Consider the following 26,819-nt stretch of genomic DNA (forward strand, 5'->3'; position numbering starts at 1 on the left):
CAACGGCTGCAGACGAGTCTGAAATTTCGGATGGCGTCGCGGCAAGCAGGCAGTTTGGCTCAGTTTGGCTGGTTTCGTTGCGTTGGGTGCGTCTACGTCCATACGTCTGCGAAGTGTTCACACTCTCACCGACCGTGCGTGTGCACGTGTGTGTAATTGTGCCGTGGACCGCCAAGGATCCGTGATCATCTCAACAACAGTCGTGTTTGTGTACGTGCGCGCGCGCATCCGTCTGTCCGTCCGTCGCGCTTTTGACCCGGCGGTGTTTGGTCGCCGTTATCCCGTCTGTCAGCGTTAAAGGCTGACTTTCTCACAGAAAACTCGCCTATTGCGACTATGGCACAATTACGCTACACCCGTAACCTCTTCCTGCGCGGGATCTGCATAATATACTTGTTCGCATTCCTCAGCTTCTACGTGCAGATTCCAGGTAAGACTATCGTACTTTGGCCGTGAGATACCAACGCCGACTGTGCGTTGCGACTTTTTTTTTTTCTTTATTCTGTGGGCACACGAGGGTCTTCGTCTCCCTCGTTACCTGCGTTAAACGCTCGACATATTCGTGCCACGTAAAAGATTGATAAACGTCGATCAGCGACGCTTGTATACGGTACTTCGGAATGTAAACTACCGTTTGCTTGTACATATTCCGATGTTCCGGATGAAATAGCTCCCTAGTGGTTTATGGAATCTGAACGCACTCTCAAACATTGGGTGTGTTTAGCAAATAACGCTGAGAAATAGTAACATAAATATCTCAGATTCAGAATAAATTACATAATAAATTAAGATAAACGATAAAGATAATACATAAATATTTTACTATGAATATTTTTATCAATATAACTAAAGTAGATGAAAATTAAATGTTAGTAGAATAGGACGAATCAATTTAAACAATGAAAATAAATTTTTATTTTAACAAATTAGATGAAGATATATATTGCGCATATCATCTATTATATGTATAGGCTTGTTTTCTATTCCTGCACTAGACTGCACTGGAACGTTCCTTCTTGTTTTCACTAACTTTCAAATATATAACTATTTCACTTTAAGTGCACACTAATTCAGGGAGTTCAGGAACAGAAAACAAACAGTATATTTTATTAGTATCAGAAAATATTTAATAATACTAAAAATCTTTAACATACTAATCTCAAATATAAATATTTATATAACGATTTTGTGAGACTGTAGACCAAGAAACCTTACATTAATAGAATAAAAGATTAATATTTATTAATCTGTAATTACATAAACAGAATAATAAACAAAACGTTTAAACTTTACTTGGTTATTAACGTTTTTCTTTATTATATTTATACATTTTAATTTTTATTTACTATAATATTTTAAATTAAATTTATTTTTTTATTTTAAATTTGTTTTAAATATACGAGCTTTATCACAAATATATAGAAATTTTTATAGCGATACATTTTGGAACGCACCTTTACGTCACCCACCCGTTTCACCCGGCTCAAGGACCCATGTGGTTTTTCCACTCTCTCGGGATAGACAGAGTGATAAAGTGAACGACCCACCTAATGTCCGGTAGGGGCGACTCTTTTTGTTTCTTTATTCTGTGGGCACACGAGGGTCTTCGTCTCCCTCGTTACCTGCGTTAAACGCTCGACATATTCGTGCCACGTAAAAGATTGATAAACGTCGATCAGCGACGCTTGTATACGGTACTTCGGAATGTAAACTACCGTTTGCTTGTACATATTCCGATGTTCCGGATGATTTCGCTTCCTCGTGTTGCATAACGGAATTTTAATGTCTACGTTGCTAATTAATTGCAATGTTGAAGCTCAATCTTGTAATGTTAAAAAAAATATGTAGGTAAAGTTTGAGATATATATGAAAATTCTTTTTTTTTGGAGATAAGCAAAATATAATGTTGCAATGTTATTAATATTGTAAAACAGGTTTGTATGGAGACAATGGGATCCTTCCAGCCAGGACACAGCTGGATCTTAAGGGAAGAGCAACATTGGTCAACAAACTAAAACAGAAGCCGACATTCTTATGGTTTGCCCCATATCTGGGCTTAAACGTTGATTATATGCTGGATATACTGGCTTTCCTTGGAGTAGTTTTCTCTTTTGCAGGGTACAGTTGATAGTTATATTACAAGATTGACATTAAAAGAAAATTTTTAATATAGGAGTATTTGTAATATGCAATTTTTGTTTGAAAATAATTCTTACTGCTTACAAATTCTATTATATTTTATGAATCTAAATAAATATTGTAATTCTCATCGTGATGTCATAGTGTCTTACTGCTTACAAATTCTATTATATTTTATGAATCTAAATAAATATTGTAATTCTCATCGTGATGTCATAGTGTAATACCTGAAATTATATTTGATTACAGATTTGTCTCACAGAAATTTTGTATTGCACCAATATTTGCAGGACTGTGGTCTCTGTATTATTCTTTGTATCAGATTGGTCAAACATTTATGTTCTTTCAATGGTGAGTCCAATAAATTTTTTATCCATAGTTTATGTATAATTTAACACTATAAAGTGTTTTACAATTTGTAACATTATTAAATTTTTCAATCCTCTGCTAAGTTTTATTTATGAATATATTCCTTCATACTGTAGTTGATTCAAATAATATATGAAGTTATAGGCCCAATGTTATATCTTATATTACTATATATAGCATTTATCTCATAATGGGGAACTATCAATAAGTATTATTATTAAATTAATTAAAAGAAATAATTTATGTATACATAATAAAATTTTAAAAAGTAATTATTAAAATATGTACTACTCAATGCTTTTGTGAACAGATTACTTATTTGACTATATGAATAATTTGTTTGATAATTTTAATAAATTGTATGTTATAGGGACGTACTATTATTAGAGGTTGGATTTCTATGCATACTTGTGGCACCATTTTGGTGGAGTCCTTATCATGGGAGGCCAAGCGATGGTGTGACAGTCTGGGCTGTACGTTGGTTGCTATTCCGTCTTATGTTTGCTAGTGGAGTAGTGAAACTTACTTCAAACTGTCCAATCTGGTGGAAGTTAGATGGTAAAATTATTTTCAAAGAATCCAATAGATAACATTAATTATGGCATTAACTATGATACTTTTTTTATAGCCCTAAATATCCATTTTGAATCCCAATGTATACCAACTCCTCTCGCATGGTACGCACATCATTTGCCAACATGTTTCCTTCGATTAGCCAACGTTGCTACAAATGTTATCGAGCTTGCTGTACCATTCTTATTTTTCTTCCCAAACAGAAAAGTGAGAATAACGGCATTTTATTTGCAGGTATGTAGTAATTGCGCGCGTGCGTGTAACAAGCTACAATAGAATATAGAATTAAATATCAATTGATTAATTGACTTTTTTTAAATTGTGATACATTAATGTTACTGTTCTAGGTAATTCTGCAAATTTGCGTTATGGCTACTGGAAATTATAATTTCTTTAATTTTCTTACCATTTGCCTATGCATATCCTTGCTGGACGATCAGTTCTTTTACAAATTAAGAAAATCTAAGAACGATAAGTCTCGTATTAAGAATTATTTTTCTATATTATTGACAATATTAGTTTATGGAGGAGTAATTTATGGGACATACATTTACTATGATCTTAGGATAACAGAAAATTGGACCATTGAAACTAGTATCGGTACTTATCGCTATTTTATTGATAATTGTTGATATTTGGTTAACGTTGATCAAAACTGTACCAAGTTTTTTATTGTAGCATTTACACGGGAGCAATTTGATTACATTCTATCTCGCGCAGTGCTACTTTCGATATACATCGGTGTAGCATCCCTCGGATTAACGATAGTGGACTCAATAAGCACTTCTATGTATCAAATGAAAAGGACTCGTGATAAAATAATAACAATAATAAATACCATTTTCTACATCATAGCTATAGGCTGGATTTTTGCAATAAGCCTCGTAAGTAATACTAAGCTTTAAATCTGCCTGGGTTTATATTTACAAAAAATTTAATGTAAGGAACAACACATGTAACGTATTACATATAAAGTGTAAATATAAATAATCGTAGGTACCGTATTCCACTTTGCATCAGTCGAACAATTCAACGATACTCGGTCATCTAAAACCGATCCATGAAAAAGTGGATTATCTTCATATAACGAATAATTATGGATTATTCCGTCGTATGACAGGAGTCGACGGCAGACCTGAGGTTGTGATAGAGGGAAGCGACAACATTGACGGACCTTGGAAGGAATATGAATTTTTATATAAACCAGGAAATGTTAACAACTCATTGCCATTTGTTGGTGAGATATATCTGTATATTAAGCATTCCTTTTTATGTTGATACATTATTTCAGTTTATTAATAAATATGTAAAAATTATAAAAGGTAAAAATTCTTTAACAATTTTTTCCTTGCAGCACCTCATCAACCTCGTCTCGATTGGCAAATGTGGTTTGCTGCTTTAGGTACATATCATAACAATCCGTGGTTAATGTCGCTAGCCTATCGTTTATTGAGCGGACAGCCCGAGGTATTAGCGTTGATGAACACTGTCGAAAACCCATTCCGAGATAAACCACCGAAATATGTTAGGGCCAGTCTTTATTATTACCATTACACATCGCCGTGGAGCCAAACGTGAGTACAATTTAATATATATAAAGAAACTTTATTGCATCTCTATAAGAAAAGTAATACAAATCAAAATTTGTTTTTGAAAGAGAAAAGAAAATTGCCTATTTAAAAATTATTTGTTTACTGCATTAAACATAAAGTTAACTTACTCTAAAAATTTTGAATTTTGTGTTGCTTCTTGCAAGAGTGTGATATAAAAGTATATCTGCTTCAAATGTACACAATTTAATATTCTTACACACACAGATCGAATACTCGTGCTTGGTGGACCAGAGAAAGAGTAGGAGAGTATTTCCCAATGTACAGCCAAAATCATCCTCCTCTTATTGATTATTTGAAAAAAATGAAAATAATTCAAGAAAAGCCAGGTTTTAAGGTCACAAATAAACCACTTAAATTGATTTTGGATTATCTTAGATCTTTGGTCAGAGAAGTGGAACCAAGCTTAATTTTATGGGCCGTATTTACGGCCGGTTGCGCACTTATCATAACAGGTTACAGCAGTTCGGCATCGAAAAAGAAATAGTTACTCTGAGCGATAATCATTAAAACTTAATAAGTTACAAAATTATAAGATATTGAATATTAACAAAGATGCAAGCTGTAAAATATACATATATCAGCTGAATATGAATTATTTGCATACAGTGTGACTTACAACTTTGTTAGAGATACAAGGTTAATCTTTGCATGTAAAATAAACATTTGCATTTCTTCCTTTCACCTAATAGGTCTCTGTTAGACAATATTAACTATTATGTCGTGTATGATAACGCATTAAATATAAGTCTACTAAGATAACTCATAAGAGAAACAGGCATTTTATTTTATATAAATGAGGTTTTTTAGAGCTTTTGATATTTGATGAACGGATATGTTAAATACGTTGCATTTCTCATTTACACTGTTAATAATCTGTATTCCATTCTATGTTTATACTTATTACAAAAAGTGTGATATGATTTGTAATATTCAGTATATATATATATGCATATATGAAAATTGGATCTCCTTCATTTCATGCTATTTTGTATCGCTCATTAGCATTAATTTCGATGTGTGGTTTTAAGAATATTAAGTACTTATAATAAAACAAAAGTTATTCATTATGATGAAAATAAGAAAAATCAAACACTTTGGTGTGTGTATATATATATATGTATATATATATGTATACACCGCACTATCTTATTTTTTCAATTTATATGAAGCATATTTTCTTATATAACTCGTTGCTATTGCATTTTTTCTAATGTCTTTTACAAATATTATACGTTCCTTGACATTATTTAAATAGATTTCGTTAAACATTTGTTTAAAACAATATTTGTTAGTAGCCACTCTATGGCCTTCCAAAAATCTATAAATGTAATTTTATATTCTACTTATAATATATTAGATACATGTGTTTGTAACTTTATGCATGCACATACACATATTATATATATAGTGTCTACAACGTTTTATTCTTTTATATTTCGAAAATTATGAAAACCGTGAAATACGTATTCGATTATTTTGAGAGACTACTCTATTTTTTAATTTTAAAAGAGTAACTTCTCGAAACGATCGAGTACGTATTTCGTGATTTTTCTAAAGTTTAATCGTTTCCGAAATATAGGGGATATTAAAGACTTTATAGACATCCTGTATATTTGACACCCTATGTATACATATATATTTTCAGAGTATTGCTATTGTTAATTATCACAGTTGTGTAATACATTTATAAATAATTTTCAGAAGATTATATTTGTAATAAATAAAAACTAGTCTTTTTTTCTACGCTCATTTACTTTAAAGGGAAATGTAAACAAAAATATAAACTAAAAAAATGTATGTCATGTTTGCAGATAAATAAAACTTTAATGCTTCCTACAAATATCTCCATATTGACTTAGCCAGTCTATTGACTATGTATTATACGTTATTTTGCGACAATTTATGTCTTTGGCGAAGTGATCTACGTGTTGTAGGAATGTTTTCCGTTTCCGTAACATCTAAGCAGAATGAATTGTCAGTCGTAACGTTCGAGTTAATTTTTTTATTTTTTTGCACAGGCTCTGTGTCTTCAAGTTTTCTTTTTTTCGTATCAACATTTTGTTCGGGTGATTTCTCTTTTATCGAAAATATCGTTTCTGGTCCCTGCGTCTGCAGTATGGTGTTCGATAAACTTATAGGAAGTTTAAATAATTGCAATAGGCGAGTTCGCAGTAATTGATATTCGGCACTTTTCGTTGTCACAGGTTCTTGAGAGTTCGTCGTTTGTTTTGATGCTAGGTCATTTCCAAAACCATGGCACGACGCGATCGATTCGCCTTGTTTACGAGTCTCGTCTTGATAGTCGTACAGTAATTTCCAAACAAAGAGATTTTTCAAACCCATTAAAGACGCTCGATTCGGCAGAATTAAATTACTTCTATCCGCTTCTTTTGGTTCATTAATATTGACAGTTTCCGTCAACTTATTTAGCTCCAATTGCTCGTAATCTTCTAAATTTATATTTTGTTCATTATCTTCTAATACAGTTTCAATTGCAATGCTCTCTTCTTTTTTTAAAAGAAAGACACAATTTAAAGACTTATATAAATTTACATTTTGCTGGTTCCAATTATGATAATCATTTATCAAGAATTGACTGAATTTTTGAAATTGAATCTCTTCATCAATACTGACGAAATCAAGTATGCCGGGACTATTGGAGAATTCTGTAGGCATATCAATAAGAAATGCTTCATTAGCATCTAAATCGTAATTCGTAGATGTATTTTGAGTTTTAGTTTTCTTTAGTTTTACATATCCATTGAACGGAAGTGGCGGTATGAAGAAATCACTCTTACTACTTTTCGCGATGTTACCGAACATCCGCGTTCGAAATTGTTCTATCAGTTCACTGTTTTGCGTTCCGTTATTTTCTACGTTCATGCAATCTTTTAAGGAATCTAAGATTTGTTTCTCTCTGCTATTTAAATGTGCATAATTCAAACAATCACTCGAAATATTGAGATTGGCGTTCAACAAATTCAACGTGTCGTGTAGTTTCTTAGTATTAAGCGCAAGCTGTTCGATGTCGTAGGGTTCTTTTTCAAAATTGTTGGGCATTGAAGGTGGAAAACAGAGAGTTTCGTACAACCTCAACTGAATCTCATAAACACTTACGGTATCTCGCACTGACTTTTTGGGTGCTACAAATATATTACGATATTTTGACGAGGATAAAAATTTCCTGTTCATCAAAAGTCTTCTATTGGGAATTGTTGGAGGCGGTCTGGGTATACTTTCGAGACTTACACCTTTCATAACGTACTTTGCTAATGCGTGATGCCGATGTCTCACTTGTGTTCTTGATTTGCCGGGAAAATGCGTTGCTATCGCGGACCAATTGTTTTTGTATTTTGCGTGCAAATTAATCAATGTCGTATCATCGTTAACTGTCCACAGATTCAAATTTGAATTCTTGATATTTGTCATTACAGTGTCGTAACGCAATTGTAGCTGCACCGAGGTACGATTTGGCATCACAAGGCTTGAAATTTTGCAGAAGTTTCTACCATATTTCTGCACCGCTTTCAGGAGAATCGACGTTTCCGCTTTGGTGAATCTACCCTTCTTCAGATGCGGCGCCTGGCTGTACATCCACCGTACATAGATCTGTTGCTTGGTCCTGTGCCGCATGTGATTGGAGATCTCAGTCCAGGGAATGTAGTCCCCGAGTTTGATCGCGTTCATGATTTTCATGAGATGTTTGTCCTCCTCCTTGGTCCAAATACGCCCGGAACACGGCACCCTCTTGATGGTATTGTATCTGATGAAACATTGGTACGCGCTACGGTTTGTGTTTAATTTCTTTGTAATGGCGTCCCAATCTTGATAGTTATGTTCTTTCGCGCACTTGAGCAGTTTGTTATCTTCCGCACTCGTCCATTCATTTTTCTCGATGTCGGGATGCAGATAGACATTCCACATAGCTCGACATTCGCCAGGCGAATGCTTATTGTCGAAGTCCATGGCGGAAATCTTGTGCCAATCAAACTCTTTCTCACCTATCGCTCCCACCATCTCTCTTAAAGTTTTCGGGAGCACTTTAATTTTCTTAATCTGATTATTGGATGTGGACGCGTTGGTATTTTTGTTGAAGTCTTCGGACAGCAGAGATTCGTAAGCCTGGCTTTTTATAGCATTGTTAAGTGTGTCTCTGTCTTTTCTTGACCAGCGGCTCGGCTTTTTTAAAGACAAGAAGAGCAGCTCACCGCGTGCTTCCTTTATCTTAGTATCATAGTTCTGGGGAGGACTGAAATAATCCTTGTCTTTGAAGTATGGCATACCGGCATTGCTAAGCGCATATTTCGAACTTGTGCTCGACGTATCCCTGGATGCCATCTTCTCATCTAGTAGCTTTATCTTTTGCTCGCATTCTTCCAGTAGAACAGTCAATTTCCTTTTGGCTATCGACAAGCCCGTTATCAACCTTGTATTAATCTCATAAGCGTTCAGAGATTCGTCGATATGCTGATTCGCGTAGAGATACTCGAAACAATCGTCATTATCTTCAGGATTTTCGAGATCCGACGACGACGAGATGTCAGAATGTTGTTCGGTATATGTTGGCCAAGATTTTCTTTTCACGTCCAAGGCTAAAGCTTCATCCAGAGCCTGGATATCCGCGGCCAGGAGATCGCAGTCATCGGATTCGCTCATGACGAATGAGGATGCACGCTTCTCAATCACTGCAGCAAATAAATTAAATGATATACAATATATTTAACTAATAACAAAAATTTGATAAATGAAGTGCAAACTTACGTAGCGGAAACTCCCAAAATTAGATGTGAGAAGTTGGAAGAATAAAGTTGGAATTCTTTAGAAAGTTCTCTTATACAATGTTGGACAATAAAAGAACACTACTGGATGCGATGCCATTATTAATCCAAGTCTTACATGTGCATAACAAAGAAAACACTTCCCCGAGTCTCTCCTATACTGTAGGAAATAAAAATTCATATTACAAATTTTATCAATAAAAATTGACCCACTTGACAGTTATATGTTCATTATATAATAACTATAACTTTATTAACACATTTTAGATATGGAGAAGTTGCAGCAATGTTGTATATAATTATATTACAATTTTACCCTTTTTTAAAAGTAACGATACTTGCATGACTAACTACTTATGATGTCTGTGTAGTTTCAACATTTAAATTCTATATACTAAAGCATCACGTACTTGTTATGCGAATAATATGTAGCATTTGAATGTTCATATTGCACAAAAGAAAGCAAAAGATACAAGTAATTATGATGTAAATGTCATGAAATATTTGTTACATAAAGTACTATTCCTAAATTATACAGCAGTTACAAATTGTGGCGACTGGGAATATGATACATGGTATATCATCTAATCTAATTAAAGGGCGAACTTACGTAGCTCGATACGGTACAGAGCAGTTGGTTCTTGGAAAATAACTTTGTTTATCATGTAAAAAAAGCAGCATAATGCTGTCAATCGAGGTCTTGGAACCCCGCACGATCAACGATCAAGCTCCTTCGCTTCTTTCACGTTTGCAGTTTCGAATTGCTGAGGCAGAATTTAAGTCCCTTTTTCCCTTCCTCCTTGATAAACACCCCTTTGGAAGTATTATCCGTTGTATTCCTTCCGCAACTGCGAGATGCGATCGACGACAAAGCGGTACGTCCGTTGACGTCCGTCGTTGCTTATGAGAGATGAGAGGTAGTAGATCGCGCGCACGCAGAGCGGCGCAGGTACAGCAGACAGCAGACGCCGCGCGCGTTCCGGTTCTCGCTCCTCTCAGCTCCCCTCAGTCAACCTACTTGCCGCGGCAAAGTGTAAGCGTTTGTGCCGGTAAGACAGACAGCCCAGACAGCCGGGAAATATTGAAGTGAACAGAACGCGGAAACCCGGATCGTACGTGTCAACGAAAGACGCTGGCCAACGCTGGCCTTCTCGTCGCGCGCTCCTCACGTCGCGTCGCGCGGCTGACACAGGCCGACCGGTTGTCGTCTATTCTGTTCCAGACCTTCCTCCAGTCTATGGAAATCAAGACGCGAATGAATATTCATCCGAATGCTAATTCAACGTTCGCCGCAGTCTTCGTTGTAAAGTTTTAACAACTTAAAGCAACATTTAATATGATTTTTTTTACATTGAAATAGCGTTGATTCGGTCGTTCCGACACATCGCAACCTGTAAAGTATTCTTCTCAATTACGTGGGTGTTGATGTGAGAAAAGAACGAGTGGCACTCGAGTCGCCGTCGGCGTGGGAGGCGGCCGAGGAGGGAACCCTCTCGAGACTCGGGGGATCCCAAACGAGGACGAGAGCGCGTTCTGCGTCGCAGCTCCATACAAACACGAGCGAGCTCGGTCACGTGGTCGCGGTGTGACGTAACTCCAGAAACATTGTTCGTACCGGCGCGGCAGCGGCATTTTCAAGGGAACTCCGCGGAAAGAACGAGGAGAATCGAGGGACAAGACGATCGACGGAACAAGAGAAACAGATTCTCTCGTTCTCGAGCTCGACGTCAGCGGGAGGAAATATAATTCTCTTCGTCCGCTGAAAGGTGAATTTTTCCGCGCGCGCGCGCGCGAATACGACGGCGTGGCGACGGCGGCGCCACGGTAGCCGGCGCGTCGACCAACGGACGGTTTTGACATTCGGCCGGAAGTAGCGCACATATGTTTCCGACGTCGCCGTTGCGGAGGCGCGGCTGCGCAGTCGGCCCGCGGCCCGAATATGTCGACCGTGGAGCGGTGGCGGAGTGATGTGGAGTGATGTGTGATACGTTGACGACCGTTATCATGAGCACCATCGTCGTGGCGGCGTCCACCGGTTGAGGTGTACCCGTGCCGTCGATTCGACACGCGAAGAGGAGGCCGCCGTTGCCGGGCAACATACCCATCGTCGCGGAAGATCGGGAATTGGGAAACATCTCTTTCTCCCTCACTCTCTCTTTCTCTCTTTCTCTTTCGCCGCGCTCAGTGCTCTTTTTCTCTCTCTCTGTCTCTCTCTCCCTGCTAGTGGCGGCGGCGGCGGCGGCGGCGGCGGCGGCGGCGACGGAGAAGGAGAAGGAGGAGAGGTCCAGCCGCGCGAGAGAGCGCCGCGCCAGATCACCGTGCCGTCGTCGTACCGTATCGTACCGCGCCGTGCCGTGCCGTTCCGGGGGCGGTGATCGGCGGAATCGGCGGAGCGGAGCGCAGCGGCCAGCAGCGCGCGAGAGGGCCCTATGTCAAATCGACGTCGGCGACGAGGACGAAGCGCGCCAGCATGAAGAAGCTATTCTCCAAGATCGACAACACGTCGAAGGAGCCCAACAGCTACTTGGGGAAAGTGTTCGTCGTGGGCCGTCACACGGTCACCGTCGAGGAGGTCCTGGCGGAAGGTACGCTGGCCGATTCTCTCTTTCTCTCTCTCTCTCTCCGACCGACGACCACTACTATCACCATCACCACCACCACCACCACCTAACGGCGTCACACTTCCCTCGTTCCTGCTCTCGTGCTCCTGTTTCAGCCTCCGGTTGCTCCGCTGCGACGTGTGCGAGTGCGAACCCCCCTCGTTGCTCCGCTCTATTTTACATGGCACATGCAACCTTGCCCGCTCTCCCTGCCTCACCAGCAGTCCCGCTTTTTTCTCTTCTCTCGTCCTCGTGAGTACTGATAAGCGACGAGCCGCACCGATCTGCCTTCCCCGCATCCGGGGCGGGTGTTCGATGTAGATGTCATTAAGCTCGTTAGCGCCCGGAGTTTTGCCAAGTGCGCGTTTCACAGGGTCGACGGTTTCGAGGAACGTCTGTTCCGTCGCGCCGCGGCATAAACAATCGATTAACTTTTGGACGATTAACGCTGTTCGAGATTCCCTCGAGAAATTCTGAGATATTTTGCCGATGAGCGATCGTTATGCTCATTAGTTCTCAGGAAGCGTCGATCTTGAAACGTCGATTGTGAAGTGCGCATTTCACGCCGTTGACAAATTTGCACTTACAAAGAACGTGTCAGTTTTGTCGCTCCGGGATAAGCGGTGGATTATTTCTCTGGACAGTTGACGTCATGAGATTTGCGAAAAATCTTCTGACATAGTCGCACCACATCATGGAATACCAGATAATAGATTTTTATTATTACATGTCGATGTATCCTGGAGCTGGCAAACAGATATTGATTGTCTAATCAGTAAATTTACTCTGAGATAAAACGCGAGTTGAAATATATCATATCTTTTATTACCACACATGTAATTGTATCTGTATCGAGTTACAATACGCAATGTGGTCTACCATAACTTAGATGTTTTTTTTGTTCTGATTATTATAATTTGCTGTCTTTAATCTAATTGGAATATGTATACAATTATAATTAAATAATGAACATTTACATTTCTTTTTTCTCTTTCCTTTTGTTGTGTATTTGTTTCATATAGTCTTTATTTTACAGGAGGATTTGCGATTGTATTTTTGGTCAAAGCCTCGGGTGGACGATATGCGCTTAAACGGATGTATGTCAATAATGAACATGATCTCGGCGTGTGCAAGAGAGAAATACAAATTGCTGTGAGTACTCTCTTGGATAATAAGGTGCTAATTAGTGATAATAATAATAATAGTCAATTTCTTTCTTTTATAGAAACATAATATTTTGATTTAGTAAATAAAAGACTGAACTTACTTCTGTTTACAGAAAAATTTGAGCGGTCATAAAAATATTATAGGATATGTAGATAGTAGCATAAATCGCACCACCGGAGGAATACATGAACTTCTGCTTTTAATGCCTTACTGTAAATCTCAAGTTCTCCAAATGATGAATACCAGGTTAGTAATACATAATAACTCTTTCTATCACATTTGTTTTTATTTTTAATAATATTTAGACAAGTTTATAGAAAAAATATATATATGTATACATTTTATTTATCACATTTCTATTTAATTGTTAAAATATTATCAATTAATTATCTATTCTCTATCAATTGTCTAATGTTGTGAAAATTTATGGCAAACATTAGGCAAACATTAATTTTTTATTTCTAGATTGCAAACAGGTTTCAGTGAATCAGAAGTTATACAAATTTTTTGTGACGTTTGTGAAGCTGTATCAAGATTGCATCATTGTCAAACTCCCATAATTCATAGAGATCTCAAGGTGAACTACTTAATGGACATTATGTAACGTCATGTTAGAAATATCTCGTGCTACATTTAATTGTCTTGTGATAGGTGGAAAATATATTGCTCGCTGACAGCGGACATTACGTTCTATGCGATTTTGGATCCGCAACGGGAAAAGTTCTCAATCCCAGCGTCCACGGCGCCGCGGTAGTCGAGGAGGAAATAAAGAAATATACTACTTTAAGCTACAGAGCACCTGAAATGGTTGACATGTATTGTGGAAAACCTATTACTACGAAAGCAGATGTTTGGGTAATGTATATTACTTACATTTATATGCATTGCACAATTATATTATACGATTGTAATGTACGAATAAAATTTAAAAATCTTACCAACATTGCAAGTTTTTTTACACAGAATTCTTGTTTTTCAGGCTTTAGGATGTCTGTTGTATAAACTTTGCTTTTTCACACTACCGTTTGGTGAAAGCACGCTTGCTATACAATCTGGAAATTTTACTATACCGGATAACTCGAAGTATGTAAAAATCTACTTAGCTGACACAAATTGCCACTAATTTAACGAACAACTGAAAAGATAGAAAATAAAATGAATTACTATGTATATATGTGTTAACACTAGAAGTACCGAGCGATCATAAAATTTTTATAAGTTAGATTAAATTTTATATTAAATTAAGTATTTTTTGATTAAAAGAAATAAAATTTTGAAATTTTCTGAATTTTTATCACTTATTTCCTTTAAATTATTTCTGATAAAATATTTGATTTTTATTACATTCCTTATTTTGACTCGTTTGGTCTTTTTAGTAAAAAATATTAATATTTCTAATGTTAAGTAGTTAAGTAAATTATATATATAAAATATTTTCATGTTCCAGATATAGTAAAGCTCTCCATTGTTTAATTCGGTACATGCTTGAGCCAGATCCTGATATACGCCCTGACATTTACCAAGTTTCCGCAGTTGCCTTTCAAATTCAAGGCAAAGAGTGTCCTGTGCAAAATTTACATGTATGTTGTTGTAATATACAAGTGATGTACTGATATTATGGCAAATTTATATCAAATAGGTCTCTTATTGTTTTACATAACTTTGTTCTCTCAAATTTATTCTCATAGAATTTATCTTTATAGAAAGTCCCAACTCCAACAGTAGAGTCATTACCATGCCCTCCTATGGAATCCGAGAATATTAAAAGGGCGGCATCTGTAAAAACACCTAAACCCACGCCTATAGCGACGACGGTCGAAGGCACGTCCGTGACGCCGAGGCAAAGACCGAAAGGACAGGCTGTTAGTACAGGACCGATCAGTTTAAGTGGTCAAATTGTGGGACAAATATCAGGCCAAGGAAATCAGACACCCCAAACTACGCCGGCAAATTCTATCTCTTATGTTCAAGTAAGGCTAATAAACCGCAAGTACATTCGATATCTGAAATATAAAAAATAAATATTTTCAGCAAATATTTAATTAATGTAATTATTTCGTCCTATTAGGTATCGCCGCAAGTTTGCAGTCAAAGTGTTCCTTTCGGCCAGTCGCAGGGACAACCGTCGCAGTATGGTCAATCACAGAGCCCAATGATCAGTCACTCTCCTCTGACTCAACAGTCACCTGTCACTGTTCAAGATAAAAATGCGTTTTACTTCGATTCGAGGCAGCATGATGCTACGAGAGCTACAACGAACGTAAACGAAAAGAATTTAGAGGCATTATTTCCGGCGTCAGGTAATTTCTAAAAAATAATGTGCTCAAGTTTCACGGAGCAGAAGCGAAACATTTAAAAGCGATCTAGTGGTTTTTTTTACATTGTTACATTTTACAGGGTATCCGGATCCGTTCAAGGATGACACAAGAGCGATGCCGCCACCTGCCAAGATACCACCTCCCGTTGCACCTAAACCCAGCAAGATCCTTCCAAAACTGTCCAATCCTAATTATCCGTCATCATCCAAGTATCCTCCAGTGACTTCCTTACCATCGAAATTGTCACTTCCGACGGGGTCTAACATGACGACTCCGTCGACGGTGACGCCAACGGCTTTACCAAAACCAGTTAATAAAACGGAGAGTTTGAGTCAAAATATAAGTTCGAGCATATCTCCGCCTGACAGTCCGACATTGTCGTCGTCACGTCACAGGAGGAACGTCAGTGACACGAGTGCTTTTAACAAGTAAGCTTATTTTGCTATTTAAATTTATTTCTTTTATTTGCATTATTTTTCTCTCTCAGGTTTTTGTGAAAAAAAAATTTGCAAAGTTGATACTTACGAAATATTCGGTAAATTTCTTTAAATTAGTGCTGACATGTATAATTTTGAGAGATTGGGCTCTTTCTTTGCGTTAAAAATTTACTTTTATGTATATTACAGTGATCATTTCGTTGTTTACAGAGCGTTTGCAACGGAAACCACTCAATTCTTAGCGCCATATGAGGCTTCGGTCAAGCCGCGTGTCGATGATACGACCACGCCACCAGAACTTCCAAGTGATACAAGGCCTTGTATAGCAACTAGTGCCTCGCATGTACGTGTTGTAAGTACACGATGCGCACAATTTTATGTTTATTTTTGTTAAACGGTTATTTTTGTTGATCCGCTTACAAATTACGAATCGTGTTTTATATTATTGGGAAGATCTGTTCTGTATTTAATTTGAAGGTTTACTTTAAAATTATATCTAATATTATACACGAAAAGATAATAAAATCCTTTTATAAATATCGAAAAATTATTTGTAACACAAATAAAATAAAATTTCTTTGACTACCGCGTAGATTAAATGAAATACGAGATTTGATTTTATTCTTACTTATTTAAAATCTTGCCTTTTTATATGTTTATATTAGTATATTATTATTTTATGCACTGCACTATCATTAATGATACTCTCATCTTCAAATAACTACTGAAATTAAAAGTATAAAAACGATTAATACTTAAAAAAAAACTTGCCTACATTTTTATCAGGGCGAACTTTCAAACTTAATGGGATCGGAAGCGAGATCGTTAAGTGCGGATGTAGCGGCGTGGAATCCGTTTGAGGATGTACAACCTTTTAATCAGTTAACGGAAGATCATATCTTCGGTGCTGAATTTGACAAGATAAGAAGAGGAAGCAATACCAGTATCAGTGGGGTGAAAAGTCGCGAAAGCCTTGTAATGACGTATACAGAATTACCAGAAGATCCTTTTGAATCTGCACCCTTTAGCCTGCCAAGTAAGATTTTGTTAAAATTTTATATTAGTCACAAAAAGTAATACAAACATATATTTTGTTATAAGTCTAAAATACTTATTAATGTTTCGATTCTTTCTTAGCAGGGAAGAAGAATAAAATTGGGTCAAAGACTGCTGCTATTGCTGGAGGTAATGCATAATATCCTTCTTACACTGTCCTTCATCATCTCTCTCTTCCACTCGTTCCTATATTAATCTATTAATCTATACTTGGTTGGGAAAGCCATTCGCTTGCTGTCTTGATACTTGGTTTCTTACTTTTGTTATCATCACTATACATTTTAAGCTGTAGTTGCAACTATTGTCTTTCGTCGTTTTCGCTCAGTCTCAGTTGTATTTCAAGTATATCAAGCATTTACAAAATTTGATACTTAGTTTATCAAATAATAAGTTCTGAAGAACTATTCATTCAAAATGTTGAAGAGATTTTTTTTTTATACATATTGTTGAATATACATAGCTTTATTAATTTAATTTAACGTTTATTTCTATATATACCAATGGATATATAAAGCTTTATGTAGTTTATGATATAGATGTAGTTTACAATATAGATACTGCTAAGTCAAGCAGTTTAATTTTTGAATATTTTGTAATATTTAACTTAACTGTTGAATTACTTTATAAGAACAAAGTACTAAAGTAATAATCTTGTTATACAACTAAGACTATTTCCAAAATTTCATATTTTAGCTTTATATACATATATAAATATGAAGAAAACTTTTAGATAAATATTACATATGTTATAATTATGAATTTATCACAATTTCATAACATCACAATTTCGTTCGGTAAAAGAATTAAGTAGATCTAATTATTTTTATTTCAATTACGTAAAAGTATCTATGTTTTTAGTTTAATTTTTTTAGTCTAATTTTACATGTGCAATTGACAGATCATTATATATTAAAGGTCATGACATGTTCAACACAAATTACAAAAAGGTTATGCCTTGGAATCACAATAACATATGTGAGGTTAATAACAAATTAAAAACAATTTATCTAAAATTAGAAAAATTTTATCCCTGTAGTTAGAAAATATCTATTATAATTGTTCTTTTTTTCTATTTTTATTTGTTTGAATTTATATTTTTTATTTTTACATTGCTCATAATTGAAGTGATCATTGAACAAGATCATCTATAAATAGCAATGTATTTATACAAAATATTTATGGACAATAGATGTAGATAAATGCTGAAATAATGATTACCAGCATGCAATGCTTTTCTGCACTTCCATGTACATAAATCTTAATTTTCATTAATAGAATTTGAATGTGGTGAAAGAAATAACGTTTCAAAATAATATATAAAATAAATGTTCTCTCTCAATTTTTAATTAGTATAGTATGTGAAAAAAACTTGATTTGTGATATAATACATAATGAATTATTGTGTAATAATATTATATTAATCATATTGTTGCACTATTTTATTAAATTTAACTGAAAAAACTAATGTTTTTTTTACAAATGTTTATTTATATAAATAAAAGAATGGATGTCTCCACCGTCTAATTTACCAAAGACGTGTGATAAGCTACTAAAATGAAACGTCACTCATGTAAATGGAAACGAAAAAATGCCTTAGTTAACTAATTTAAAAAAAAACTCATGTGCTCTCATTATTTTGAATAAATCTTATCTTTTAAGCATAATAGGATAAATAATTGATAGAAACGTAATGCACAAATTATTCTTCTGAAAGAATATCATTTATGAAAGGGAGATTATCGTGATTAAAATTTTAATTTTTAACAATATACATACACAATTGTTTATTTTATATTGTTTAATCATTTTAAGTTTTATTAAAAGTATTCATAAAATTATGAAATATTTTTGTTTCTTCTTATGTTCTTATACTTGTTTCTCAGAATGCTTTGTTATTGTTTGACAGTTTTGATACAGACAATTGGTTTATCTGCTAATGTAATTTGCTGTGAAAAAGTGATTGTGATGCAAATCTGCTCAGTTATGCTCAATTACATGAGAAAGGGGATGGTAGAGTATTACCGGTAAATTACATATTAACTTCTACTTACCTCAAATAGTAAGTTACAGCGTAAGGATAACACATCGAACATTAGACGCGAAATATATGCTATATATTGATTATGTTACAACAAGTGTAATTATTAAATATTGTTGAAAATATGAACATATTATAGGATAAAAAAGATTTTGTCTTTATAATAGATGTTCCTATGATATGTAGTGCACAAGGCGAAATTAGCTTTTATTTTTAGTGTTTCTGTATGCAGAATAGTTGATGTATCTATAAAAGGGAGGAACAAATTACATATAAATATTACATATGCATATATATAAATAAATACACAAACACACACATACACACAATATATATACATACTGCAATATATATACATATATAAATTATGTTATATATTATGTGATATACAAAAGTTTAGGTACACTATTTTGTCCTACTCATACACATATACGTGCAAACGTATTATGTGTTATAATGATTGTATTATATAGCAAAGGAAGAATGTGGGAAGAATAGGTTTCAAGTATTTCCGAGAGTGTTATACGTAATGCGTATTAACGCGGAAGAATAGTGGGACTGAAAAGATCGTTCATTTCGGAATATATTGTCGAATACGAAGATTTATTTTTGTGTGTGAAGATATCAGCACGAATCCTTTCCTTCCCACAGAATAATGATTCTCTGCGCGATGCGTGAATATATACATACAGATGTACATTAAGGGGTTATTATATAAAAATCGCCAGATTGTATTTGCTTCGTGCGATGGTAATACTACAGTGGCTGGCAAATACTTAGCGATTATTTTCATTTTTTGCTCTCTTCTTCCTCATCCTCTCATTTTTTTCATCTTGACTGTGCCCTTTTCTTCTCTCTCTATTCGTATCTCAGTCATACTGCTTTTTTTACACGGTATTTATTGATTTGGGTCTCTTTTTAGTACAACTAATTACATTCGTATTTCTTTGGCCTTTGTATACAAAATTTCGGCATAAGATGATGTAATTTAGCACTATAATATCCGCAACTTCTAAGAGAAATAATTGAAGAATAACGTCAACAAATTACATTATCTTATCTTACTTAAAAATGTAAAAAGTCACGATCTGTGTTGTGTATACCACGTACTTTGCCTACTCGTCTTACGTATTTGCTGTCCAATGCGTTTATGTCTATATCAAATAACATATCTTGTATTGTAACAAGTGCCATAGGTATTAATATTGTATGTACTTGTTAAAACTGTTATATCTCCTAACGAAGTTTTTATATAGCAAAATAATAATGACAGATATTTTTTTAAGAATTATGTCAGGGAGAATTAATTTTATGCAAAAAGTCCAACGAAGTTAGAATATCTCTTTTTCACTGGCACTAGTAGTATTACCAGAACCGCCGTGTAATATTAATTCTTCCTTGAGCGTATGTAAGTATCATGAATCCTTCAGGGTACGGCAAGGCGGAGACAATTGACGACAATTGATAAATGTGCTTGTTTTTCTCTGTGAGAGAAAAATTTTACGAGAAATTGTACTCTCTATCTGTCCAATGTCTGGAACAACCTAATGAGTTTGGGAGGCACAAGCCCTTCTTTCACTTAAAAAAAATCGTTTGTCTACGAAATCTTTCTTTATCAATTTTGTCCTGCTTTGTTTGCCTCCCATAGTGTCTCTATAATAAATGTATTTTATCTCGGAGAACCATAATTACGGTGAATGAAGGTTGCGATATATCGTGTAAAGAAAAGAACTCGTTGTCCACTCGGCATTACATCGAATACAAGCATGCTTCTCTTCACTGGCATCTATAGCGAAAGTCGTAAATGTATGAAAAAAGAGAGAGAGGGAGAGAGAAAGGAAAATCGTTTTGCGAATTGAGAGCACTATAGGGGGCTGACAAATGTCTCGGACAATACCTTTCTCGTTGTATTAAGACAAATAATGTTGCAGCAATAAAATGTAAATTAGCATACGGAGTATTTGTTTTTTTTTCTAAACTGTTACTGGCAGAAAACGCAGCAATACTTTGTCCTTTGTGCGGGAAATAATTTAACGCAAGGTTCGCCGGGGATATGCGCCTTCTCTCGTGGTGGTTTAAAGAGAACTTGTCACTCTCAGAGCATTACTGCGTTTTTTAACACTTATCCTCAATCCTCTAAATCTGATTAGGACTGTTCCAGACCTATTGGTGGCGGTACTAACAATAGCTTATCCTACAATATTGTATATTGTACTACTTTCTCCATATGTTGAAGAATCTAACATTATCTTTTTTTCTGAAGCTCATTACAGCAATACACAGTAAATGCACAATCATATTCAGCAAAGTGCACTGTTTGCAACAGACCTAATCAGACATTTCCCGTTTTTTTCTGATTCTTTTTTCTTCTATAGATAATGATATCACGCTTTATATCGTAAAGTTAGTCGTATCAGTTATATATCTTTAGAAGGTTTAAACGATTGATCTAAAAGTATTAAAAGGGAAATTTGTGCTAATATAACATAGTTTGTAGAAATGATTTGTACTAGTGTAATAATACGAGCAAAAAAGAGCAAAAGTTGAGTAAATCAAAAAGATTGTATTACGAATTTAATTTTTTATATTATATTATAAGGAAAATGCATATGTAATAGCTATTTTATTGTATTAATATTTAAAGAAACCTATTATCAGAGTGGTCCAGATTATATTAAATTTTTCAACGTTTTTGTTATAAAATTTGGGATACTCTGCATAGTGTAAAAAGAAAGTTTAGCTAATTGAAGGGACTGATAATAACATAGACCTTTGTCGAGTCGTATTTCTCTGATGAAATTTTGCAAATTAAAAAAAAATATAGGTAAGTACATTACACTTTAGTGATAAAGGAGGTTCTACGTATTAGTCTAATTTTTTAAAGAAGATACTTTATCTATATAAAAAACGTTTTCAATTGATAATTTTATTAATGTAACTCGACGCTCTGTTTTGCAGGAAAATCGACGAACGGTAGACCAAGGGTGCCCTTGGCACAATGGAATTCCGGGATCGAGCACGGTGGTAACGGCGGCGGTGGCGTGGACGACGAGGCATCTCTAATCACGGAATCCAGCCCAGTTTCGCCGCCGTTTGTTCGCGCACCAGCGGAAGATCGTTCCAAATACGAGAAATTAGCATTTAACGCCGACGAGGTGTCAAGTGACAGTGATAAGGGTGCTAAAGAAGCGAAGGAACGAGCGAGGAAAGCGAAGAGGCGACGCGTGAAGAACGTGCTGAGCCGCAGGAGGAGAGTGGCCGCTCAGCATAACGACAACAACGCGGATAGCGCAGCGAATGTGGAATACGAGTCGGACGACTCAATCGGCTCGGCTAGCGATCTGCGTGCAATGAACGATGAAGAGGGTAACGACGGCGAGATGAACGACGACGACGACGAGGACGAGGACGGTAAGGCGCGTGGCAAACACGACGAGACCATCTCCGAGAGCGTGCGTACGTGCGGCAGCTCTGCGTATCACGCGGAATGCGAATCCGTGGCGACGCACGAGGATGATTACAGGATGAAGAGGCCGAGAAAGCATCACTATCGGCAGCACGAGCAACAGTTGCCGACGATCGACGCGGACCCGATCGTCGGCCACCAGTACGGCGAGAAGCCGCTGTTGCTGGATGATGAGCTAGATCCTGAGTCTAAGCCGGAGCAGTCACACGGCGATCCCTTCGTGCGACATCAGTATGGCTCGAAGCCGTTGCTGTTCAATAACGGCGACAGCTCGTCCGATGACAACGACAAGTCCAAGTCGCTCAACAACGGAATCTGGAAGGTTGAGGACGATGTGTTCGCCCTGGCTCCTTTTCCGCGGTCCAGCAGTTCGCGGAAGAGCAGCGACAGTCGCGAAAGCGAACCCAGGAACGTCGATCTGGGCGGTAGCGCAAGAAACTCGCCTCACAATTCGAATCTGGTAACACCGATCTCTAACTCACCCATACCGACGGAAGTGTTCGTGGACGTCGTGGAGAGTAAAGCCGCACCTCCGGCCAAGTCCGCCGCTATGCCTTGCAAATATCCCAAGAGTCTCGTAATCGCGAACAGCAAAACTATCTACGAAGAGCCAGCAACGTTCCATCAGTCAAATCTCGTCCAAACGTCATCACCGATCAAGAGCAGTCCTCACGTCAGCATCGCCGAGGAAGAGGAGAACCTCGAGAAGGACCTCTTCGGTTCCTCCCCGTTCAGCCCGAGTGGATTTACCAATCCCTTCAACAACACTCAGTCGAATTTCTCGAACATTGACTCTGTACCGACGCAGCCCATGTCGATCCTGAGTCCGGTGGGTCCTTCCTCGTACATCGATTATGCCAACTGCGTCCCGCTGCAATCCCACAACACGGCAACACCGGATAATTATTACACTAGTCACTCGAACACAATCGCGTCCACGTCGAAATACGGTATGGTGACGGTGAACTCTGAGCCAGCGATTAGCGCGGAACTGTCCAAGGATCTCTTTGGGTCGATCCCATTCGAGGAGTTTGCCTCGTTGAAGCTCAACGAACAACAGCAGCAGCAACGTCCGACGTCTCTGTCGCTGTCACAATCCTTGTCGCAGTCGCAATCGCCGAATTATATAGACAATGTCGCATTAACAACGGCGTTACCGGTCAGTAGCGTCGTGCAGTCCCCAAAGAACAACGTCGTTCATCTGACACCCACACCGTCATCGCAGTCGCAACCATCGTCCGCCTTCACGATCCAAACGACTACGCACACCGCCAGGATCACTGTGCACGCAGTCAATAGCGTCTCCAAGGTAGACATTACGTCCGACATGATATCACCCATGTCGCCTGAGCCTTTGGTTGTCGCGGACGACGATACGCCGAAGCATAACAAAAAGGACAAGTCCAAGTATCATCTGATCAACGAGAACCATGGCGATGTCGTCGACGTGTTACCGACCTACAAAGTGTCCCATAAGGCAAAATCGACGAGTCATAAAAAAACGCCGAAGGGCAAGAAAAACACAACGGCGACCGCTGGTTTCAGCAACATGAGCTTCGAGGATTTTCCCAGCGACGAGAACGAGGAGAGACAAGCGGGACGGACGAAAGTAGCGCCCTTCGAGGTGATCCGCGAGGCCTCGGAGAAGCGATTTGGCTCGTTGAAGAGGCGGAGCAATCCGTTCACCTGAAATGAGATGATTTTCGTTAGGAGCTAGTTGACACAAAGCCGTTTATTAGCGACAGATAGAACGCATCGATATGATATAGTCGATTAATTCTTTGTGTATGTTGTAGAGATATCGGTAAACAAGCAAAATTATTTCATTGGTTTGAGAATTTTATTATGTGTCTTATGAATGCACACATACACACACACACACACACACACACACACACATATATATTAACAGCGTTAGCAAGATATTAATCTCGACAAAAATGGCATGATACAATTTCCAATACTGAGAAATCAGTTGACATACAGGTTGTATATACACAGAAAATATTTGCGTGTAAGACAATTTGCTTTTCAGACGCGCAAATATATACGTCAGAGTGAAATTCCGATTGAATAAAGCCTTACGCCTGTCTTACATTATTTTTCGGAATGTGCGTTTGTGAAAAAATATAATCTAGAGAAATGTAACTTATTTAGTAGAGCTTTTATGGAAGATCGCAAAAAATAATTATTCTACTCAAAGTTTTCTCTTCTACGATTAAGTCAAATATTTAACGCTACAATATTCATTAGAAACTGTTTCTTTAAATGCTTAAATTGCTCTTAAATTAACAAAATTATGCGAACATGATCAATGTCTTTTTGACGCTCGTGCACTTTTTTCACAAACGTCGACAATGTGATGTGATAGCAGCGAGTATAGCTGCATATGTTTATATCAGGAGGCATACAGCATGAGCAAATATATTTATATGTACACATGCCTAACTGACAAACAAGTGATGGGTCTGTATAAAACGTGATTTACTATTAATGTTGGAAAGTATTAATTCATATACTACCACTTTTTAATTACTTTTTGCATTTTTAGAAGATTTACACAAACAAGACAGATAGCCATAAGAAATTGACAGAAAAAAGACATTTTAAAGAAAATTGTTGATTTTTGAAATGTTGAAGAAGAAAGAAAGAGAGAGAAAGAGAGACACTTCCCAACTTATGTTTTAATATGAAACCAGGTTGTGGAACTTGGCAGCTCGATACCAAAAATGATAAAAATAAGTAGAGAAAGCTCGTGCATCTATTTTTGCAGCTAAGTCTTTTCACTACGTTTGTACTTTAAAAATTTGTAGATTTCTACTAGTACAATCTACTAGTTCATACAAAGCAATTTTTCTAAGAAAGTTAATCTGTACTATATACATATATATATCTGTAACTCGCAATTCGTCGCAAAGTCTACCGTCGGTGAAAAAGAGAAAATTTTTATCATATATATTTATGGTCTCTGGGAAAAGAGAGATTATAACAGAGTATTCCTTATCACACACAAGATTATAACATAATGAATGAAAATTTACAGAAATTAGTGTTACAAAGGCGCAGATAATAGCATTGAAATGATTCATAATATTTGTTATAAAGAAACAAAAAACAGGCTTGCCTAAAGAATTGGCCTTATCATGTAAGACTGACTTATTGTTTAACAGTCTCGATTAATGTTTACATTGCGTAAGACGATTGTCTCTCTTTTTAAGTGATTACTTATAATCCGACAACGCTACTGTTCATAGGTACAAATGTTGGGAACGAATAATGCGATTGTCATGTCTCATTGCGATCGAGACTGTTAAATAAAATGTACGAAAAGTAGACATGATGCCAGCTGGTACTTAGTACGTCAGTACTAGTAGGAATACTTATTAGTGTTAATGTCTATCTTACATTTACAGTGTGAGGGAGAGAGAAAGAGAGAATCTGTATTGAATTATTCGATTTCAACAATCAAATTTGAATACATTTTATATAACTTCGGAAATAATTTTAGCATCAAATTTTATATTGCTAATATGCTGCGCCTTTTTAATCGACTCTATAGACAGATTCTAGTTCAATGTAAAAAGATGTGACAATATTATGAAAATCATGTTTGTAATTTATGTGTTTTTATGCACACAAACACACATATATACATATATAAAAATGTAACATAATTTGTAGATATTAGCTTGTATGATTAGGTGCCTTCCTTTATCGAGTAGCATTCAAGCTTGCAAATCTTTGTTGTTGTGTAGCATAAAAGCTGATAGTATTATAAGATAAACAGAGTCAATTGTATTTGTATATTTAAGGGATAGTGTATCTGAGAAATTGTTTTCTGTTTAGTTCCTATACATATATAACAGTGAGATGTATGTAATCTATAGGAAGAGTTAAAAAGTGATTTTTAACGCCATCAACAAGAGCAAGAGTTATGCAAATAGGAAATTAAACGTTAAATTTCAGCAAACTGACTCAACGAATTTGATGAAAGATTATAATTTCAATGTATTTTTGTTGAACATATGGGAGAGCCGTTGTTATTCCACAAGCCTTAAAATAATATACTCCATCATTCTCTACACCGTGTATAAAATAGAGTGAGCTAGGTGCTAAAAGATATACCGAGCATTTTTAATTTAACATCCTAAGAGGAGTGTAATTTGATTATGTAAATTCTTACGATTTTACGTATGTGGTATAGATACGATACATTCCGTTAAATTTTCATATGTTATTATTTATTACACAGCTGATTTATAAGT

General features: G+C 36.5%; 3 protein-coding genes across 5 annotated transcripts; 2 read left to right on the forward strand and 1 right to left on the reverse strand.

The window, feature by feature from the left end:
* Nucleotides 1-36: 36 nt before the first annotated feature.
* On the forward strand, nt 37-6,530 carry LOC105205739 (lipase maturation factor 2). Its single transcript, XM_011175238.3, has 10 exons — nt 37-430; nt 1,935-2,118; nt 2,389-2,490; nt 2,879-3,066; nt 3,137-3,315; nt 3,429-3,681; nt 3,760-3,965; nt 4,078-4,318; nt 4,436-4,655; nt 4,899-6,530. The coding sequence occupies exons 1-10, from the start codon at nt 337-339 to the stop codon at nt 5,176-5,178; spliced, it is 1,947 nt and encodes a 648-aa protein (XP_011173540.1). The 5' UTR covers nt 37-336; the 3' UTR covers nt 5,179-6,530.
* Nucleotides 6,285-11,917, reverse strand: LOC105205738. Its single transcript, XM_011175237.3, has 3 exons — nt 10,083-11,917; nt 9,456-9,632; nt 6,285-9,379 (listed from the first exon to the last, which is right to left on the reverse strand). Exon 3 carries the CDS (start codon nt 9,348-9,350, stop codon nt 6,573-6,575), a length of 2,778 nt encoding a protein of 925 aa, XP_011173539.1. The 5' UTR covers nt 9,351-9,379; nt 9,456-9,632; nt 10,083-11,917; the 3' UTR covers nt 6,285-6,572.
* Nucleotides 11,918-11,942: 25 nt separating this feature from the next.
* Nucleotides 11,943-25,686, forward strand: LOC105205737. 3 transcript variants are annotated; one of them, XM_011175235.3, is made up of 14 exons: nt 11,943-12,057; nt 13,109-13,224; nt 13,352-13,485; nt 13,705-13,816; nt 13,891-14,094; nt 14,219-14,322; nt 14,687-14,819; nt 14,943-15,209; nt 15,308-15,539; nt 15,637-15,985; nt 16,205-16,346; nt 16,781-17,030; nt 17,135-17,179; nt 22,047-25,686. In XM_011175235.3, the coding sequence occupies exons 1-14, from the start codon at nt 11,943-11,945 to the stop codon at nt 24,242-24,244; spliced, it is 4,401 nt and encodes a 1,466-aa protein (XP_011173537.1). In that variant the 3' UTR covers nt 24,245-25,686. The 3 variants fall into 3 exon arrangements, with proteins under 3 accessions (XP_011173537.1, XP_011173538.1, XP_011173536.1); XM_011175236.3 differs by having other exon boundaries at nt 16,205-16,337; nt 17,132-17,179; XM_011175234.3 differs by having other exon boundaries at nt 17,132-17,179; nt 22,047-24,244.
* Nucleotides 25,687-26,819: the final 1,133 nt, after the last annotated feature.

This window comes from Solenopsis invicta, chromosome 5 (genome assembly GCF_016802725.1).
Source record: "Solenopsis invicta isolate M01_SB chromosome 5, UNIL_Sinv_3.0, whole genome shotgun sequence".
Taxonomy (NCBI): Eukaryota; Metazoa; Arthropoda; class Insecta; order Hymenoptera; family Formicidae; genus Solenopsis; species Solenopsis invicta.